This window comes from Trichomycterus rosablanca, chromosome 8 (assembly GCF_030014385.1).
Source record: "Trichomycterus rosablanca isolate fTriRos1 chromosome 8, fTriRos1.hap1, whole genome shotgun sequence".
Lineage (NCBI taxonomy): Eukaryota > Metazoa > Chordata > Actinopteri > Siluriformes > Trichomycteridae > Trichomycterus > Trichomycterus rosablanca.
In genome coordinates, this window is record NC_085995.1 from 34,821,988 (window position 1) to 34,841,341 (window position 19,354).

The window sequence follows — 19,354 nt, forward strand, 5'->3', positions numbered from 1 at the left end:
AAGAAACCCGAAAAACAAAGAGGGTCTACTGGGCATTGTAGCCTAGTGGTTAAGGTACTGGACTAGTAATCAAAAGGTCGCTGGTTCAGACCCCACCACTGCCAGGGGTCACTGTTGGTCCCTTGAGCAAGGGCCTTACCCTCAATTGCTTAAACACTATACTGTCACAGTACTGTAAGTCGATTTGGATAAAAGCGTCTGCTAAATGCCGAAAATGTAAATGTCTACTTAGTCCAGACTCTGTTCAGAAATAAACAGGAAACTTTTTATGTGCCTGAAATGGTGCCGAAACAATACAGTTTATGTAAAAATAATTGCGAGATACAGAGAGTGGCTGAAAGACTCTAAAAGTCTACAAAAAATGAGAACTAAATGTATTAGGACTCCTTAACAGGTTGCATGCAGTAATTCACTATGAAATATTTGGGTATCATGTTTTCTTGATCAGTCAGGCACCCACAAAGCAGAGGAAAGATGCTTTAAGGATAATAAACTCAGTCTTTATTTAGTCTTTGTCAGATATACTGTCTATTTACACCGACTGGGCATAACATTATGACCACCTTCCTAATATTGTGTTGGTCCCCCTTTTGCTGCCAAAACAGCCCTGCAACTGAAATGCACTGTGCATTCTAACACCTTTCTATCAGAACCAGCATTCCTCAGCAGTTTGAGCTACAGTAGCTCATCTGTTGGATCAGACCACACGGGTCAGCCATCGCTCCCAACATGCATCAATGAGCCTTGTCCGCCCATGACCCTGTCGCCGGTTTACCACTGTTCCTTCCTTGGACCACTTTTGATAGATACTGACCACTGGAGACCGGGAACACCCCACAAGAGCTGCAGATTCAGAGATGCTCTGGCCCAGTCGTCTAGCCATCACAATTTGGCTCTTGTCAAACTCACTCCAATCCCTACGCTCGTCCATTTTTCCTGCTTCTAACACATCAACTTTGAGGATAAAATGTTCACTTGCTACCTTAAATATTCCACCCACTAACAGGTGCCGTGATGAAGAGATAATGTTATGCCTGGTTGGTGTATCTAGTTTACCTGTCCGGCAAAGTCATAGTTTTTGTGACAATTATTTTTTTAAGTGATAATAATCTATTTTATACAATAGAATGCAGTTCTGTTTTTTTGGGGGGTAAATTGTGTTGACGATTGACAAACATTTCAACCAAAACAGGCGCTTGGGTGGTGCAATGATTTTTTTTTTCCTTTGGTTACCACTGCTGGGATTCAGGTTTGAATCTCAGTGGTACTACTGGCTGTCTGGGCACCTACACAGACATGATTGGTTATGTCTGAAGGAGGGAGGTAGCCAAATCCCTGCAATGTATCAGAAACCAGACCCGACGCAATCCTGACCTACAAAAAAGTGGTTGATGAAAATGAAAAAAACAACCAAAAGAAACGAACTAATTGCTTAATGTTTAAAAAGAGGCAAACTAAATGTTAAAATAATGTAAAACAAGGGTGACCAGCTGAAAATGCATACAATTTTTGACTACAATTAACTTGCAACCATTTTTCTGCGTGAACAAGCTTATTCTATGTAACTTCTGTTCCCTATTGATCTTACCATGGTAATGTAGGTGTAAATGCAGATGCTTGAGATTTTAACCACCATAAAATTACATCACAGCCATAATGATCTTTGCCAAGACTACTGTCTGTTATTTGTGCCAGCAAACTGATTCACTCAAACAAGAATTGATTGATTATTGTATTGCCCATTACTACTGTTCAGTTTATTTCTCTATTTTTTATTTCTCAAACCAATGACTCACACACTACTGGGTTATCTGAGTCCTGGCTGTGCATTGAGCTCAGTCCTGTATCCGAATCATCATCATTCCCACCCGTGCTAGTTTTTGAAAGTCCTCGGGCTTGTTCGACCCAGCCATCGTTCTGTTCTACACATGATTGTGGCTGGATGTCATCTGTAAACCCAGTTTCTCCTTGGTTTGTACGTAAAGAGTCTAATTTCTCTAGTACATTTTTCAGTTCTTGCTCTTTGGCCTCCCATATATCGAGGCTTGCGTCCAGTTCGGTCTGTATGGCCTCTAGGTCCGTGTTTAACCGCAGCCCAATGTACGAGCAAGTGTCCAGCTGTGTTTTGATCCGCTCCTCCTCTAACTGGAGCTCACTTTCAGACACGGGGTCTGTGAGCTCCTTGTCTGTCTCAGTGAGCTCAATTTCCACGACAGAACTTTCAGTAGATCCTCCCTCCTGCCTTCGTATCATCCACCTCTGGTCGAGCTCCTCTTGGATCTCAGCTGTAAGTCTCTCCAGAAGTCCATGCTGCTCGGCAAGCTGCTCCTCATACTCCTCAAACCGGGCCAAGACCTCCACAGGTAGCTCTGCTCCAGCGCTCGAGCTCCCTTCAGAGTCCGCATCCGCGTCTGCCAGATATGTTTCCTGCACGTAATTAATCCCATGTTGTCTAATGCGGTCCGTATGAACCCTGGCCTCGTGCCTCTCGATCTCCCCATCCAGCTCGTGGATGCGCTGTGTCTGCTGCCGGATGGTGTGATCCTGAGAAAGGACCAAGTGCACCAGTGTCTCCATCTGCTCCGCATAGCTCTCCTCTTTTTTCTGGGTGATCTTCTCAAGTTTACGGAAAGCCTTCCTCACCACACGCCTCCGTTTCTCCTGAGAGATTTCTGTCACAGGGTCACCTTTATCAGAAATGGACAAATAACAAAATTATTTTTTTATTTTATTAAGTACTTAAAATTTTCTTCATAAAAAATAAATGCTCCAAAATAATGGAGACAATAATATTTATCTCTAAATTTATCATTTTAAGTTCAAACTTAATTTATTTTTTATTTATTGTGCACATTAATGCTTTACATTTGTTTATTTACCCATGGTTGACTGCCATTACCTAATCTTCACTTAAAAAATATATAAACTCATTTTTGCTGAAGTTTAAAGGGCTTGGTTTTGCATCTGCTCACTACACAAAGTACACTATATGGACAAAAGTATTGGGACACCCCTTCTAATTACTAAATTCATGTGTTTCAGTCACAACAGTTGCTAACGTCATCAACTTTGCAGCAAACAGTTTATGCAAGGCCCTTTCCTGTTCCATCATGACTGTGCACAAAGCAAGGTCTATAGACATATAGACCAAGTGATAGCTTAGTGGTTAAGGTACTGGACTAGTAAACAGAAGGTTGCCGGTTCAAGCTCCACCACCACCAAGATGCCACTGTTGGGTCCCTGAGCAAGGCCCTTAACCCTCGATTGCTCATCGTGTTCCACTCATTGTGTAAGTCGCTTGGATAAAAGCTTCTGATAAATGCTGAAAATGTAAATGTAGACATGAAAAAAAGCTCAGTTTAAAGTAACTCCAGTGACCTGCACAGAGCCCTGACCTCAGGCTGAGGCTTTCTTGACCAACATCAGTGTCCAGCCAATGCTTTTTTTTTTACTGAATGGGCACACATTTCCACAGACATCACAGTCATGTGAGAAGCCTTTTCAAAAGAGTGATTGTTGTTATAGCTAAAAAGATCACATAGCCGTCACTCTCTTTTAATTTAATTTGTTTTTGAAATAGGACGTTTAACAAGCTCATGGTCAGGTGTCCAAATACTTTTGGCCAAGTATATAGTAAGTTTAAATATAAAGTATAATATAAAATAGTTTTATGCTTAGCTTTGAACACCTCTCCCTCCCAAATTAAATTTTTTTCTAAATTAAAATAAGCTTAAATAAGATCATTTCACGCTAATTCTACTGCACATTTTATATATTCACTAACACATTTTAACAAAAACATAAAATATTAAATGTGCTGTTTTATTTGGTAAGGGCAGTGATAGCTCAGTGGTTAAGGTACTGGACTAGTAATCAGAAGGTTGCCGGTTCAAGCCCCACCACCACCAAGTTGCCACTGTTGAGCAAGGGCCTGAGCAAGGGCCTTAACCCTCAATTGCTTAAAATCATGTTCAGTCATAACTGTAAGTCGCTTTGGATAAAAGCGTCTGCCAAATGCTGAAAATGTAAATGTAAGGTAGATTCAGCAAAAAAACATCAACAGTGCAGAAAAATGTGCAGCTGTTTGTTCTTCCTAGATGTGTTAACATTTTTACCTAGAAATATAACAATATAAAATATTGTATAATATAAAATATTGTAAAATTGTAAAATATAAAAATTCAGTTTCATCAGAGCTTCAAAACTTTTGTATAAGACTGTAAGATTGACACCAATGAGAAAAGATCTTCTGGAAAAAAAAACACAGAGCTTTGTTCAGATGTTTTATGATTCTTTTCCTTCAATTTATCTCCAGACATTGTAACATAACCTGTTTTAAAAATATTAAAAGCTATTTTTTTATTTAACAGGAATTATTAAACAGTGGGAGCTCGGGTGGTGCAGCTGTAATTTATACTAGCCCACTACCGCTGGGATTCAGGGTTCAAATCCCCAGTGGTGCTATTAGCTGGTCGGGTGACTACATACAAACACTGGCTATGCCAGAGGGGGATAAAGGCCTCATGTTTCTGCATTGAATCCAGTGATTCTGGGAAAGCTGGACCCATTGCGACCCTGACCAGTATAAAGTGGTGGTTCAACATGAAAATGAAATTGAAATTAATAAAATGAATTTTTTGAAGGTGCATGGGGTACAATTATGACCTTGATGGTTTTAAGTTAAACTACAGCAGCAGATTGTGTTCCCCTAGTCATAAGAACTAATTAACAGGGGAATCTGCTATGTTAAGATATATTGGCATTTAACACTTTGTTTTAAACATTTTTTGTGTTCTTCTGATGTTTCTGACTATTTGGAATATTAAGAACAATTTACATTTACATTTACTTCATTTAGCAGACGTTTTTATTCAAAGTGACTTATATTACTGTGACAGTACACTGTCTAAGCAATTGGGGGTTAAGAGCCTTGCTCAAGAGCCCAACAGTGGCAACCAGGCAGTGGTGGGGTTTTAACCAGTGACCTTACTAGTGGGTTACTAGTTTAGTACCTTATTAGCCTTATTAGTAGATAATGCGGCGGCACAGTGGCTCGATGGGTAGCACTGTCGCCTCACAGCAAAAGATCCTGGGTTCGATCCCCACGTGGGGTGGTCTGGATCCTTTCTGTGTGGAGTTTGCATGTTCTCCCCGTGTCTGTGTGGGTTTCCTCCGGGAGCTCCAGTTTCCTCCCACAGTCCAAATACATGCAAGTGAGGTGAATTGGGGATTCAAAATTGTCCGACTGTGTTTGATATTACATTAACATTTTCAGCATTTAGCAGATGCTTTTATCCAAAGCGACTTACACAATGAGCTGAACACGATGAGCAATTGAGGGTTAAGGGCCTTGCTCAGGGACCCAACAGTGGCAACTTGGTGGTGGCTGGGCTTGAACCGGCAACCTTCTGTTTACTAGTCCAGTACCTTAACCACTGAGCTGTCACTGCCCTTTTTTTTATTAAACCTGTGAACTAATAAATTTTGTGTAACCAGTAACTGTCATGAATGTAACCAAAGTGTTTAAAACGTGACGTTAAAATCCTAATAAATAAAAAAAATAGTGGATTTACATTTTCAGCATTTAGCAGACGCAGTTATCCAAAGCGACTTACATTACAGTTACAGTCTGAGCAATTGAGGGTTAAGGGCCTTGCTCAAGGGCCCAACAGCAGCAACCTGGCAGTGGTGGGGCTTGAACCAGTGACCTTCTGATTACTAGTCCAGTTCTTTAACCACTAGGCTATGGCTTGCATATAGTGGATAATGCAGATTCAGACTAATTTAAAACTATACCCAAACATATACATATACAAAGCCAAAAATGGACCAGCCCCAAGCTACCTTCGCGGTCTAATCAAACCCCGCTCTGTACCACGCAACCTCCGAGCCACTAGTCTCGCTCGACTTGAGCCTCCACCCAGGACTAAAGGAAGACAAGCATCAAGGCTCTTCTCTGTTCTAGCACCCAAGTGGTGGAATGAACTTCCTCTTTCTGTCCGAACATCTGAGTCTCTTGCTGTCTTTAAAAAGCGATTAAAAACCCACCTTTTTACTAAGTGCTTAAGCTGACTTGTACTTATTTACTAACATTTTTTTCCATTTCCAAAAAAAACAAAAAAAAACACTTTGGTTCTAACAGGTTTCAGCAGATTTGTGTTCTTCGACTGTTGTTTACTAAAACTTGAGAAATGATATGTTCACTATGGAAGCACTTCTGTAAGTCGCTCTGGATAAGAGCGTCTGCTAAATGCAGAAAATGTTAATGTAAATGTAAATGTATACCCAGTTTAATTATGACTTCTACCTATAGTCCAGTAAAACGTATCCAGCTAGCTGTAATGTAAACCTATGCACTGCGGTGGTACTCACTCTGGTCCTTGTCAGCACAGCGGCTCTCTTTGCTCTGCACTACCCGGGCTTCAGCACTGCGCGGCCCGCTGCTCGGTAAAGCCGCCTCGCTCCTCACCAGCACGAAGCGCACGTTCTGCTGCTCGCGACCCCACGCGCTCCACAGCCGCAGGATTCTGGTCCTGTTGGGCAGCGCGCGCTCGAGCCCGCGCCACTTCTCCACCAGGCAGTACGAGCGCGCGGACCCGGCCAGCGCAGGAGAGCCCGTATCCTGCAGCAGCGCGCGCACCACGTCTCCGCAGCTCGTGCGTCGTGTCAGTCCAGACACGCGCTTCTCCTCCCGGCACACCCATACCGAGATCTCCCCCAGCTCCTGGGTCTCCATCCCCAAATCCTCCTCTATTTATTCTTCATTTCTAGCTCATCCAGAACTCTGTTCTGTTTTACTCCTCCAGCTCCGGGGTGAGTTTCTACCCCACCAGCCCACTCACATTCTGCAAAACGTCCCGTGGGAATCTCACGATTAAAACGCGACCAGTTCCACTCGGTTTACCCAAATCAACGATTCCAAGTGCACATGAAAACAAAACTACCGGTTGTGTAGTTCCCTGGAGTTCTCTGGAGTTTCCTGGAGTTGCGTGACAGTCTGTGTGTGTGTGTGTGTGTGTGTGTTTGTGGAGGTGTGGATTTTAAGTCCTGTTCTCCTACCTGTCACGCTCTGTGTCTACTACACTTTTGCTCTGCCTTTAACTCTCTCTCTCTCTCTCTCTCTCTCTCTCTGACGCACACACACACACACACACACACACACACACACTCGTCTTCATCACGTGACACCACCAAAACACACGCAGACGTTTACACGTAGAGAAACTGCATTATAATATTCAAACAATAACCACAAATAATAGCAATATTATATTAAAATCCCATTATAATAAAATCATAATTATAGGACTAATATTAGGGACAGTGGTAGCCTAGTTGGTAGGGCCTTGGGCTATCCATTGAAAGGTTGAGAGTTTGAATCTTAGCTCTGTCATGTAGCCACTGTTGGGCCCTTGAACAAGGCCTTTAACCCTCTGTGCTCCAGGGGTGCCATACAATGGCTGACCCTGTGCTCTGACCCCAGCTTCCAAACAAGCTAAGACATGTGAAGAAAGAATTTACATTTACATTACATTTTCAGTATTTAGCAGACACTTTTATTTAAAGTGACTTACAGTCTAAGTATACAGTATACAGTATAGTATACAGTCTAAGCAATTGAGGGTTAAGGGCCTTGCTCAAGGGCCCAACAGTGACAACCTGGCAGTGGTTGTGCTTGAACCAGCAACCTTCCCATTACTAGTCCAGTACCTTAACCGCTAGGCCACAACTGTCCCATATACATCTGTATATGTATATATGACAAATAAAGGCATTCTATTCTATTGTTATTTTTATTTACTATTATTATTATTATAATTGCAAAATACACAGCAATAATATTATAATAATAACAGCTATAGTAATAATTGCAGTAGTATTAATGATAATTTACTAATCATTAGATGGTTATTATTGTTTAATATTATTATCAACAACAACAATAATAATAGTAAGAAGAAGTAGAGAAAGAATAAGAACTACTTATGAATATGTGAAAAAAACACAACTGCACATCTGTCACAACTAATGATTTTACATAATGAAACAAAGTATGATATAATACAAAAAACTTAAATAAAAACAACACTGAATTTAAAACTGAATTTGACGAACATCAACGTGATTTACAACTAGTTGCACCACACACAGGGAGCATCACCGACTCCATCTAAAGACTTTCTATGATTTGATTATTGTTGTTGTTTTGTAGAATATTTGTTTTAATTAAAATAACTAAGGGAATTGTAGTTCACCCTCATTTGCAGAACTGCTTTAATTAGTCTTGAACTGATTGCTTTAGGTCTCACATCAGCATCTCCTCTGTGTTCAAGTCAAGGCTATGTGGCATTGTGTTCCTAAAGAAACTTTAAATGACTTTTTGACTTCAGTGGTAAAGGTTCAAGGTAAATAAGATTCATGTTTTACAGGTTCTGATTAATTAGCTTAATTGCTTAATTAATTAGCTTAATAGGTTTGGTAAACAAGTTGAGTAAACAATGGGCCAATTCTTTTTTTACATGAACTATGTTGGTGTTACTGGGGACAGTGGTAATCCAATGGGTAGGGCCTTGGGCTATCAACTGAAAGGATTAAAGTTCTAATACCAGCTCTGCCATGCAGCCACTGTGGGGCCCTTGAACAACGATAGCCGACTCTACGCTCTGACCTCAGGGGCGGCACGGTGGCTAAGTGGGTAGCACTGTCGCCTCAAAGCAAGAAGGTCCTGGGTTCGATCCCCGGGTGGGGCGGTCCGGGTCCTTTCTGTGTGGAGTTTGAATGTTCTCCCTGTGTCTGCGTGGGTTTCCTCTGGGTGCTCCGGTTTCCTCCCACAGTCCAAAGACATGCAAGTGAGGTGAATTGGAGATACAAAATTGTCCATGACTGTGTTTGATAATAACCTTGTGAAGTGATAAATCTTGTGTAATGAGTAACTATCGTTCCTGTCATGAATGTAACCAAAGTGTAAAACATGACGTTAAAATCCTAATAAACAAACAAACAAACTCTGACCTCAGCTTCCAAATCAAGCTGGGATATGTGAAGAAAATTTTTTGTTGTACTGTACACGTGTATATATGACAAACAAAGGTGTTCTATTCTATCTATGTTATTAACTTCTATAAATAATGGCAATATAGTGTTGCAGCCTGATGAGACCAAAGTAAACTAAAGGTTTCATCTTGAGTTAAAAATGTTGTGTGGTATAAGTCTAACCAGGCAAGGTCAGGTCAGGATTCATTTAAAAACTAATAATACACAGTACAGTGAGATCTTAAATGGGTCATTCTATAATTTGGGGTACATTTCACATCACCAAAAAGTACAAAAACAATGTTCTTTCTTAACAGAACAATCAGTGGTTCAAGTTAATATATTCCTTTAGTGTAACATATCCACTAGTTGCAAAACTTAAACATTATTATTATTTTTATTTTAAACGGACAGTAGATGTAGACTACTAGGTAACTTAGTTGACAGGTAACATACTTGACAATTTCCCTATTTTGACCCATAACTTCAGTGGTAGACCTTGCCTGGCTGACCACATGTCATTTCTTGAACAGAGTAATGTCTAATTTGAACATACATTTGAATTAAAATTATAAAAAAAATTGTAACCATAATAATGTATGTAACATAGTTGACGGTCAATTAATATACTCATTGACAATGTTCTATTATAGATAAAATATTTTTAAAAATAAGAGAACATTCACCACAGTTTGTTCAATATGCCCTCCACAGAGAAAAATTATATCATGTAATGCTGCTCACATAGTTTTAGAACAAACCATTTTTGAGTTGCTGAGTGGAGTTCTGTTAGTAACATAGTTGACAGAACTTTTGCGGACATTAATAAATAAATATATTTAAATTATTTAAAAGAGAAACTCAATTTAAAAAATATTATTTTTCTTTAGTATTTAAACTATTGAAATAAATAAAAAAAATAGATGTTGTTGCCCTTAATAATTTTATTCATTATTTTGAAACCAAGGCACCCTCAACTTAAAAAACGGACACAGCAAAAACTGTTCATTTAGGAACATCATGACAAATTTCAAGCTAAATGAAGCATAGAATGCACATAATGTTTTTGTGATATTACAACATGTTTTCCATTAATAGGTAAAATATGACATTTTTAAAGAAAATAGTTAGAATAAATATAATTATTATCATTGGACATGGAATGTACCCCAAATTATAGAATGACTCAAATAAAAACCTGACATGTCCCAGTCAGAGTCCTAATCATTATCTGTAAAGAGGCCTCAGATTTGTACACTGCCGTTTTCCATCTATCTTGAGCTAAAATTGCTAAATTGCTTTGTGTAAAAGTTATTTAGACTTGTCTGGCTGTAGCAACTGCTAATATTTTGCAACCGAGTACTTGGTTAAGTAATTAATTCTTATGAATTGTTGATGTCAGGTAAATGTGAGAACGTTTTTGATAAAAATATCTTTATCTGACGGAAAATGGGAAAACGGAGGATGAACTCTTTTACCTAAGGACTTTAGACTAATCATGACCTTTTCCTCATTTATCTTTTTTGTCTGTGTAACCAAATAATACTAACTTACTTTAATGGCGAGCTACTGTTTAGGTTTGACAGAGACAGGTCACGTTTTCAGGATGGTCGTTTTAAGCAGCAGTAGCGCCATCTTGTGGTTTTAACCTCCTTGAGGTTTTTGTTTGTTTTATTAAGATTTTAACATCATGTTTTACACTTTGGTTACATTTATGACAAACGGTAGTTACTCATTACACAAGATTAATCAGTTCACAAGGTTATATCGAACACAGTCTTGGACAATAAGTGTCTTAGTGTCTCCAATTCACCTCACTTGCACGACTTTGGACTGTGGGAGGAAACCGGAGCACCCAAAGGAAACCCACGCAGACACAGGAGGAACATGCAAACTCCACACAGAGAGGACCTGGACCTCCCCGAGGAGTATTTTCATCTTTCAACTATTAAGGTAGGCTGTGTTGTGTATTTATGAGTGTAATTTAATGAGTGCCGTGAAATGTGGCTCTTCTCTTAAAAAATCTGTGAAATCTGTTATTTTTGAAAAACGAGGTCCATGAAATTAAGCACATTTCCCCGTGAATTTATTAGGGCCCTACATACTCAGCACTAACAATCTGTCACATGCCACTACTGCTGTGCTGTAGCCTTTCAGATGTACTGTACAGTATACAGCTGTTTATTTATTCATCCTTAGTTACCGCTTCATCCAGTTTAATGACATTGTAGAATTCCATGGACACTGAAAATACACACTTACCAGTGGGAACAACTAATTTATTATGGAGAGAGATATCCGGGGTCTCCGGAGGGGGTCTTATATCCTGTAGAATACTGCATGTTTAAATAAAAAACACCAGACATCAGAACAGAATTGCACAGACTGAGAGTTAAAACTTACTAAGGCACTATAGACTGATCAACTTTGGTAATGTTGCTGTGTATATTTTCATTTATTCATGTCCAAAAACGTGACAAGAATTCACAGCTTTAAATGTAGAGAGAGGCTTATCAAAAGTGATGGAATGTGTTGAAGTATCAATGCTGAGTACTCAGTGCTGATATTGTAACTTTCTTAAATCCTGCTAAACTGTTTTAATAACTGGCCCCGTTGTGTATTACAATATTTGTTCTAGCTATTGTGGTAGTAGTTGTATAGTTATTGAGTACAGTATAACAACACCTGGGGAGTCAGCATGTTTAACCAGCAAAAAGAAAACCGGTTGCTTCTGTTTTGGACAGATTTAAAGGATTATTATGTGTCTCCCAAATCAAATAATATCGACAACCGATAAATCAACTGATAAATAATATAACATCAATGCATATTCTGAATACTGCTTTAGTAACATCTCACAGAAAAACATGTTCATAAATTTGGAGCATTACTTAGCAAGCAATTCACCAATGCAAACAGTTTGGTTCTTATGTAACTCTGTGCTTTAGTAGTTTTACAGTAAGAGCCACACAGTGCCTGAGTTCTGGGGTTCAAATCCCAGGTTAGGCTCACAAATACAGAAGATTTATGGTTTTACGTCAACCTAGTCACTGGGGTCAAACATACCTGCACCCTGCAGGTCCCAAGCTTGGATAAATAGGAGGGTTGTGTCAAGAAGGGCATCAGGTGTAAAAACAAAGCAAAATTAAATATGCAGACAAATGAGCTGCTGTGGTGACCCCTGACAGGAGCAGCCGAAAAGTTTCACTCACCATGAACAGCTTGTTAGCTGTATTATTGCAATGAGATTTGCCAGATGGACTTAAAATTCATTAGTAATCAAGTAAACATTATTTTAAGGATGAATACATTTTTAACAACCAGTTTATATTTGCACACATCCATTTGCTTAACATTAAATCTTAATAAAACAAACCTCAAATTTTAAAAGTCGTAGCTTCTGCCAAGAGTTCTAGACCATTCTGGATCACGGGGAACAATTTATCAACATTTCAAAACAGCACCTTTCATACCCATTAAGGTTGGCACTGATATTAAGTTGAACCACTGGATTTAAGAATGTAACATTAATATTTTACTTTACTCGACTACTTCACTGTAATGCTAACTGCTATACAGTGCCTTGCAAAAGTATTCAGCCCCCTTTAACTTTTCAACCTTTTGCCACATTTCAGGCTTCAAACATAACGATATGAAATTGTAATTTTTTGTGAAGAATCAACAACAAGTGGGACACAATCGTGAAGTGGAACGAAATTTATTTGGTATTTTAAACTTTTTTTAGAAATAAAAAACTGAAAAGTGGGGCGTGCAATATTATTCAGCCCCCTTGCGTTAATACTTTGTAGCGCCACCTTTTGCTGCGATTACAGCTGCAAGTCGCTTGGGGTATGTCTCTATTAGTTTTGCACATCGAGAGACAGAAATTTTTGCCCATTCTTCCTTGCAAAACAGCTCGAGCTCAGTGAGGTTGGATGGAGAGCGTTTGTGAACAGCAGTTTTCAGCTCTTTCCACAGATTCAGGTCTGGACTTTGACTTGGCCATTCTAACACCTGGATACATTTATTTGTGAACCATTCCATTGTAGATTTTGCTTTATGTTTTGGATCATTGTCTTGTTGGAAGATAAATCTCCGTCCCAGTCTCAGGTCTTTTGCAGACTGCAACAAGTTTTCTTCCAGAATGGTCCTGTATTTGGCTCCATCCATCTTCCCATCAATTTTAACCATCTTCCCTGTCCCTGCTGAAGAAAAGCAGGCCCAAACCATGATGCTGCCACCACCATGTTTGACAGTGGGGATGGTGTGTTCAGGGTGATGAGCTGTGTTGCTTTTACGCCAAACATAACGTTTTGCATTGTGGCCAAAAAGTTCGATTTTGGTTTCATCTGACCAGAGCACCTTCTTCCACATGTTTGGTGTGTCTCCCAGGTGACTTTTTATAGATATCTTTGAGAAATGGCTTTCTTCTTGCCACTCTTCCATAAAGGCCAGATTTGTGCAGTGTACGACTGATTGTGTCCTATGGACAGAGTCTCCCACCTCAGCTGTAGATCTCTGCAGTTCATTCAGAGTGATCATGGGCCTCTTGGCTGCATCTCTGATCAGTCTTCTCCTTGTTTGAGCTGAAAGTTTAGAGGGACGGCCGGGTCTTGGTAGATTTGCAGTGGTCTGATACTCCTTCCATTTCAATATGATCGCTTGCACAGTGCTCCTTGAGATGTTTAAAGCTTGGGAAATCTTTTTGTATCCAAATCCGGCTTTAAACTTCTCCACAACAGTATCTCGGACCTGCCTGGTGTGTTCCTTGGTCTTCATGATGCTCTCTGCGCTTTAAACAGAACTCTGAGACTGTCACAGAGCAGGTGCATTTATACGGAGACTTGATTACACACAGGTGGATTCTATTTATCACCATCAGTCATTTAGGTCAACATTGGATCATTCAGAGATCCTCACTGAACTTCTGGAGTGAGTTTGCTGCACTGAAAGTAAAGGGGCTGAATAATATTGCACGCCCCACTTTTTAGTTTTTTATTTCTAAAAAAAGTTTAAAATATCCAATAAATTTCGTTCTACTTCACGATTGTGTCCCACTTGTTGTTGATTCTTCACAAAAAATTACAATTTCATATCGTTATGTTTAAAGCCTGAAATGTGGCAAAAGGTTGAAAAGTTCAAGGGGGCTGAATACTTTTGCAAGGCACTGTATGTCAAGTTAAATCAAAGCTGTCAGCATTCTACCCTATTAAACACACCTAATTCAACTTATCAGAAAATAAGCATATTAAAAGCATTATTATGAACTGGTTTTGTTCTGAGAGAAGAAAAAACATCTCTGTTGGGCTAGAGTGATTCAAGGGCTAAGCTGGACCCTTCTGTGATAAATGGTCTTTAATGATGCTGATTAATTTGTGCTGCATGACTTGGGATTATGATAGTCGGTTACTGGATGTGGCTTGAGAAAAGAAAATTATAAGAGCAATAGTGTCTCTAGGATATTGGTCTAGTAATCAGAAGGTTTTGGTTCAAGTCCCATCACTGCCAGACTCTGCCTCTGTGTGGCTGTTGAGCAAGGCCCCTAACCCCCAACTGCTTGGACTGCATTCGGTTGGTTTGGATAAATTCCATAAATGTAAATAATAACAAACACGGCAGCTCAATGCTAACTATCAGTTAAAGAAGTTAACTAATTTTGTTTACATGATGCTAAACCAGAGGAAGCAACATTGGCGTAGTAGAGTAAAACCAAAGCAAATGGACACAAGGTTCATTCATTCTGAGTTGAGGAATTCCTTTTAACTGCTTGGTTAAACAAACCAAATTCAACTTCGCAGAAAATAAGCATATTAAAAGTATTTTTATGAACTGGTTTTGGTCTGAAAGAAGAGACCACAAACATCTCTGTGGTCATCTCTAAAGTCATTTAGGGGCTGAGCTGGACCCTTCTGTAAAAAATGGTCTTAAATGATGCCGATTAATTTGTGCTGCATGACTTGGGATTGAGAGAGTCGGTTCCGTTACTGGATGTGGCTTGTGTGGAAGTATTTAATAATCAAAAGAAAAGTATAAAAGCAATAAAAGCAAGTATAAAAGCTCTAAGATATTGGACTAGTAATCAGGAGGTTTCTGGTTCAAGCGCCATTAATGCCAGGCTGCCACTGCGTGGCTCTTGAGCAAGGCCCCTAACCCCCAACTGCTTGGACAGCATTTTGTTGGTTTGTAAGGATTCCATAAATGTAAATGTAAATAATAACAAACAGGGCAGCTTAATGCAACAACTAACTATCAGATGAAGAAGGTAAATAATTTTGTTTACATGATGCTAAACCAGAGGAAGCAACATTGACGTAGTAGAGTAAAACCAAAGCAAATGGACACAAGGTTCATTCATTTTGTTGTGACTTGGGATTGTGAGAGTCGGTTCCGTTACTGGATGTGGCTTGTGTGGAAGTATTCAATAATCGAACGAAAAGTATAAGAGCAATGATGGCTCTAAGATATTGGACTAGTAAACAGGAGGTTCCTGGTTCAAGCCTCATTAATGCCAGGCTGCCACTGCGTGGCTTTTGAGCCCCCATTTTTAACCCCCATTGCTTGGATTGCATTCAGCTGGTTTGGATGAACGCGTCTACTAAATTCCATAAATGTAAAATAATAACAAACAGGGCACCTCAGTGAAAGAAGTCAAATGATTTTGTTTATATGATGCTAAACCGGAGTCTATACGCCGTCATTATGTGGACCCAACATTAACCAAAGCAAATGGACACTAAATGTCTTGGCTGAGTGACTACATTTAGTAAAGGTTCGTTCATTTTAAGCTGTTGCATTCCTTTTAACTGCTTTTGTGTTTATTATGAGTAAAGGCAGTAAAAACAGTACACAGAGCTTGAATTGATAATAAAATATAGAAATCTTTACCCAAATGTATTAGGGTTAGGCTATATTTAAAAAAAACACCAGTTAAAAAGCCTGATTTTTTTTCTCTGGTCCAGTTTCTAGGCTATAACTTCAATATTAATGCTCAAACAAGAACAAAATAAATCAGGAAACAAAATGAGCCATTTTCTGTTTCATTTATAATAAGTAGTATGGCATGTTCTATTATAAAATACACAGTGTTCTTCATAAGAGAATAGAAAAGAAGTATAGATATCAAATGTAAAAATAACAAACGTACCTCTGTCTAACCGTCCCTCACACCCGTGTGGATTCAGAAAATACAGAGCATTTAGGACTACAGTATCAGATGTAAATAATAATTGTCCTCATCCACCTGGATGGGTTATTGTTTTCACAGAGGCACAGCCATATCTAAAAAGTTCACAATTTTTAAGATCTCCTGGAGCCGGTCAGCAGTGCAGCTCATCCTGAATCCACTGAAGACACGCCGGGTCTCTGTGGTTTTCTCTGACCAGCAGGGCAGCAGGCTCAGTGTTTTTATTGAGTGAGGGATTGGAGAGGTGTTTCATTCTTTAACCAGTCTGTAGATGTGATGCTGAGCGCCATGTTCACTGTTCGACACCTCAAACACACAGGCCATACACAGCAGCGTCTCCTGAGTTTCTCTGTTCGACACCACCTACACAACACACAGCAAAATCCCAATAAGTTTATATTACAAGTCCAGGCTCATACCTGTTCAAATGTGGAGAGACCTGGAACACTAAAACTGACAAGAAAAAAACAGTAAAAATTGTGTGCAGAGATCAAATATACTGAACTTCGACATGCGAATTCACATCTGCGATTGATGGCACAGCTGTGCTTCACATTGATGCAGATTATCTAAAACAGGGCAGGTTGTGCTTTCCAACTGAGTCATGTAGTAAAGCCCCACACCTGCAAAAATGAAAATAAAACCAAGTGCAAAATGCTTAACCCAGGTAGAACAAAAAAAAAGATGAACAGGGTGGCCAAAATAACAAAAACAAGGTAACAAATGAAAGCATCCACAGCCCACAACGGAGAAAGTGGACAAAACAGGGATAGTGCACAACTGAGAACTGGAGGTCACAATATGACAGGCTGCTCTGGCTGTCTATGACTACCCAGTTCTCAGAGGTAGAGAGAAAGAATGGGAAACCCTCAAAACAAGCTGAGGATGGGCACTCAGCTGGCACAGCGGTAAAACACGCTAGCACACCAGAGCGGATATCTCAAACTCGTTGGTTTGAATCTCAGCTGACGCCTACACGAACAGCGATCGGCTTGTTGTTCAAGGGCAGGGTGCTGGAGGGAATTCCTCATAACTGATGAAATTTTGACCTCTGCTGGCTGATTGATGGTGTCTACACAGAGTCAGGGAATAATGTGGATCAGGGTGTGGCTCTCCGTACACAAAGCTGATCTAGCTGATCTGCAAATGTATTTGCCACATGCAGGTGCAAAGATGCAGTCGGCTACTGCACACGTATCTCCTCAGAACAAAAAAAAACTCCCCTGCCAAAAAAAAAACTAGCTGAGGACAGCAATGCACAAGCGGCACCCCAAAACCACCAAGCTATGTGGATTTACAGGTGTGTTCACTTCAAAAAAAGACATTACGGTAACTCCCAAGGCGGCACGGCAATTTGCTCTCCCAAGGCGGTTCCATAGTTAGGCAAGAAAGCACTGCGACCTCGATGAGAAGCTGGCAGGTCTGTCTGGGAGAATTTGTGTTATATAAAAGTGTGTTCCTTAGTGGTCTCATTGTATTCCTTGAGTGCTTTGATTGCTTTTGCTGAGTTTAGTTGAACAGAATCGTAATCCCTGGCATTTTTTTTATTTCTAGGATTTACATATTATAGTAGACGCACCAGTAGGATAGTGAAGTTTTCCAGCACGCTGTTCATCATGTACTTCTCAGGCAGGTGTTTGAGCTTGTGGATGAAATTGATCATGTACTCACACAACGGTGAGCGATTTATTTTGAACACAAATCTGCCGTTCTCGAAGTGGGCATATTCCGTCTGTAAGGCGAGGAAAAGAGAAGAGAAACGGTAAGAATGTGTTAGGAGTGATTAAGATACATTGGTGTTGTAAAAAAAAGAAGATATGGAATGCCACTAGGGATGGGGTAAATGACCAGACATCACTAGACAGTGTCTGTTCAAAAACCTAGTGATCTCTCTACATTGACGAATTTAATGTCATCCTATGCACGTTCCCGAGAAGAAGGCTGTCTGAATTTTTAGCTACCTTAAAATGCTGCCTACTAAAGTGCCTAATTTTGAAGCTTTGGACTAACTGAATAACAAGGGACCATCCAATGCTTCCTTAGCGGTGAAGGTAATCCCAGCATTCAGTGCGGGGTATTTGTATATTACAAATACAGACGAATGTAAAGCAACCAACAGAGTTAATTTCAGATGTAAATAAATTCTTACTGATTTTTAATTTGTATAAAGGTGCACAAGTGTAATTTATTTGCAAATGCAGGCTTGTCAGTGACAGTTTTCTTTACGCAGAGGGAGATGGCATGGCTTAGCTGGGTTTTGCCACTTCAGCCTATTGGTTTGAATGGCCTAAGGCTAACTGTGTTAGCTTAGTAAGCAAAAACTGCAATGAAGTAATCACTGTCTGAGTAGTGTGTCTAAATAATCCACCTTATAAGTTCAATGTCTCATTAAAATCCTCTCTTCTTAGGTAGGCAGGCAGTAGGCAGCAAGGCAGCTCATTAGGTTTTTGAACAGACCCACAGACTACTGTTTTTGACACCCCCTACCAAGGTAATAACATGTCAAACAATCTTTGTGTTTAGGAATACAGACAATACATACAAGATAGAGTTTTGATTTAAAGTAAATAATGTGTATGCTTTGAATCTACACTATATATGGCGGAAAGTATGTCAACGTGCAATTCCAATAGTCCAACAGCAGAGGGCACCAGACTGATGAACTGCCCACTCACATGTCCAGTCCACTCCATACTGCACTTTTTTCTTACAGTAACAGTGGACGCATAATTTTGCAGTACACCCAAAGTTTTAGAAGTAATCCTGTGCCCATGGAAAGATTCCATACTGCTAATACTGCTAATAAAGCTGAGCCATTGTTTCAGCCCAACTGATAAAAAACAAAAGTGTTTATAAGCAGTTTTGAATGTTTAACTCAGTAACAAAAGGTGCAGCAGATAAATATCTCACCTCAACTTTCTCCACCACCTGTTTGCCGAAGGAGCAGACTTTAGTAGAGCAGGTGATAGTCATGTTATCAGAACTCTCGTACTGACTGGTCACACCGTAGAAAGCACTCGAATCATCCTGTACATTACAGTTTAGATCCGCCTGATGAACACAAAGGATTACCACCATTTAGTACATGTTAAACCCATTTTTCCTGCTTCTAACATCAACTTTGAGGATAAAATGTTC

At 39.7% G+C, this 19,354-nt stretch overlaps 2 protein-coding genes across 4 annotated transcripts in view; both read right to left on the reverse strand.

Moving 5' to 3' along the window:
* Window positions 1-1,779: 1,779 nt before the first annotated feature.
* rassf10a (Ras association domain family member 10a) lies at window positions 1,780-6,925 on the reverse strand. The gene is made up of 2 exons (XM_063000113.1): window positions 6,373-6,925; window positions 1,780-2,687 (listed from the first exon to the last, which is right to left on the reverse strand). The coding sequence occupies exons 1-2, from the start codon at window positions 6,734-6,736 to the stop codon at window positions 1,780-1,782; spliced, it is 1,272 nt and encodes a 423-aa protein (XP_062856183.1). The 5' UTR covers window positions 6,737-6,925.
* A 9,133-nt stretch (window positions 6,926-16,058) lies between these two features.
* Window positions 16,059-19,354, reverse strand: part of tead1a (TEA domain family member 1a) — a 72,385-nt gene continuing 69,089 nt past the window's right edge. For all 3 annotated transcript variants that reach the window (XM_063000116.1, XM_063000115.1, XM_063000114.1), the window contains 3 exons: window positions 19,127-19,267; window positions 17,796-17,948; window positions 16,059-16,579 (listed from right to left, as the gene is read on the reverse strand). In XM_063000116.1, coding sequence (XP_062856186.1) covers window positions 16,466-16,579; window positions 17,796-17,948; window positions 19,127-19,267 — 408 coding nt within the window. In that variant the 3' untranslated portion in view covers window positions 16,059-16,465. The remainder of the gene's footprint in view (window positions 16,580-17,795; window positions 17,949-19,126; window positions 19,268-19,354) is intronic.

Coding starts and splice junctions, on each gene's coding strand:
- rassf10a (XM_063000113.1), bottom strand. CDS start 6,736: ATGGAGACCCAGGAGCTGGGGGAGATCTCGGTATGGGTGTGCCGGGAG. Junction 2,688..6,372: donor CTGTGCTGACAAGGACCAGA/GTGAGTACCACC, acceptor TTTCTGATAAAG/GTGACCCTGTGACAGAAATC.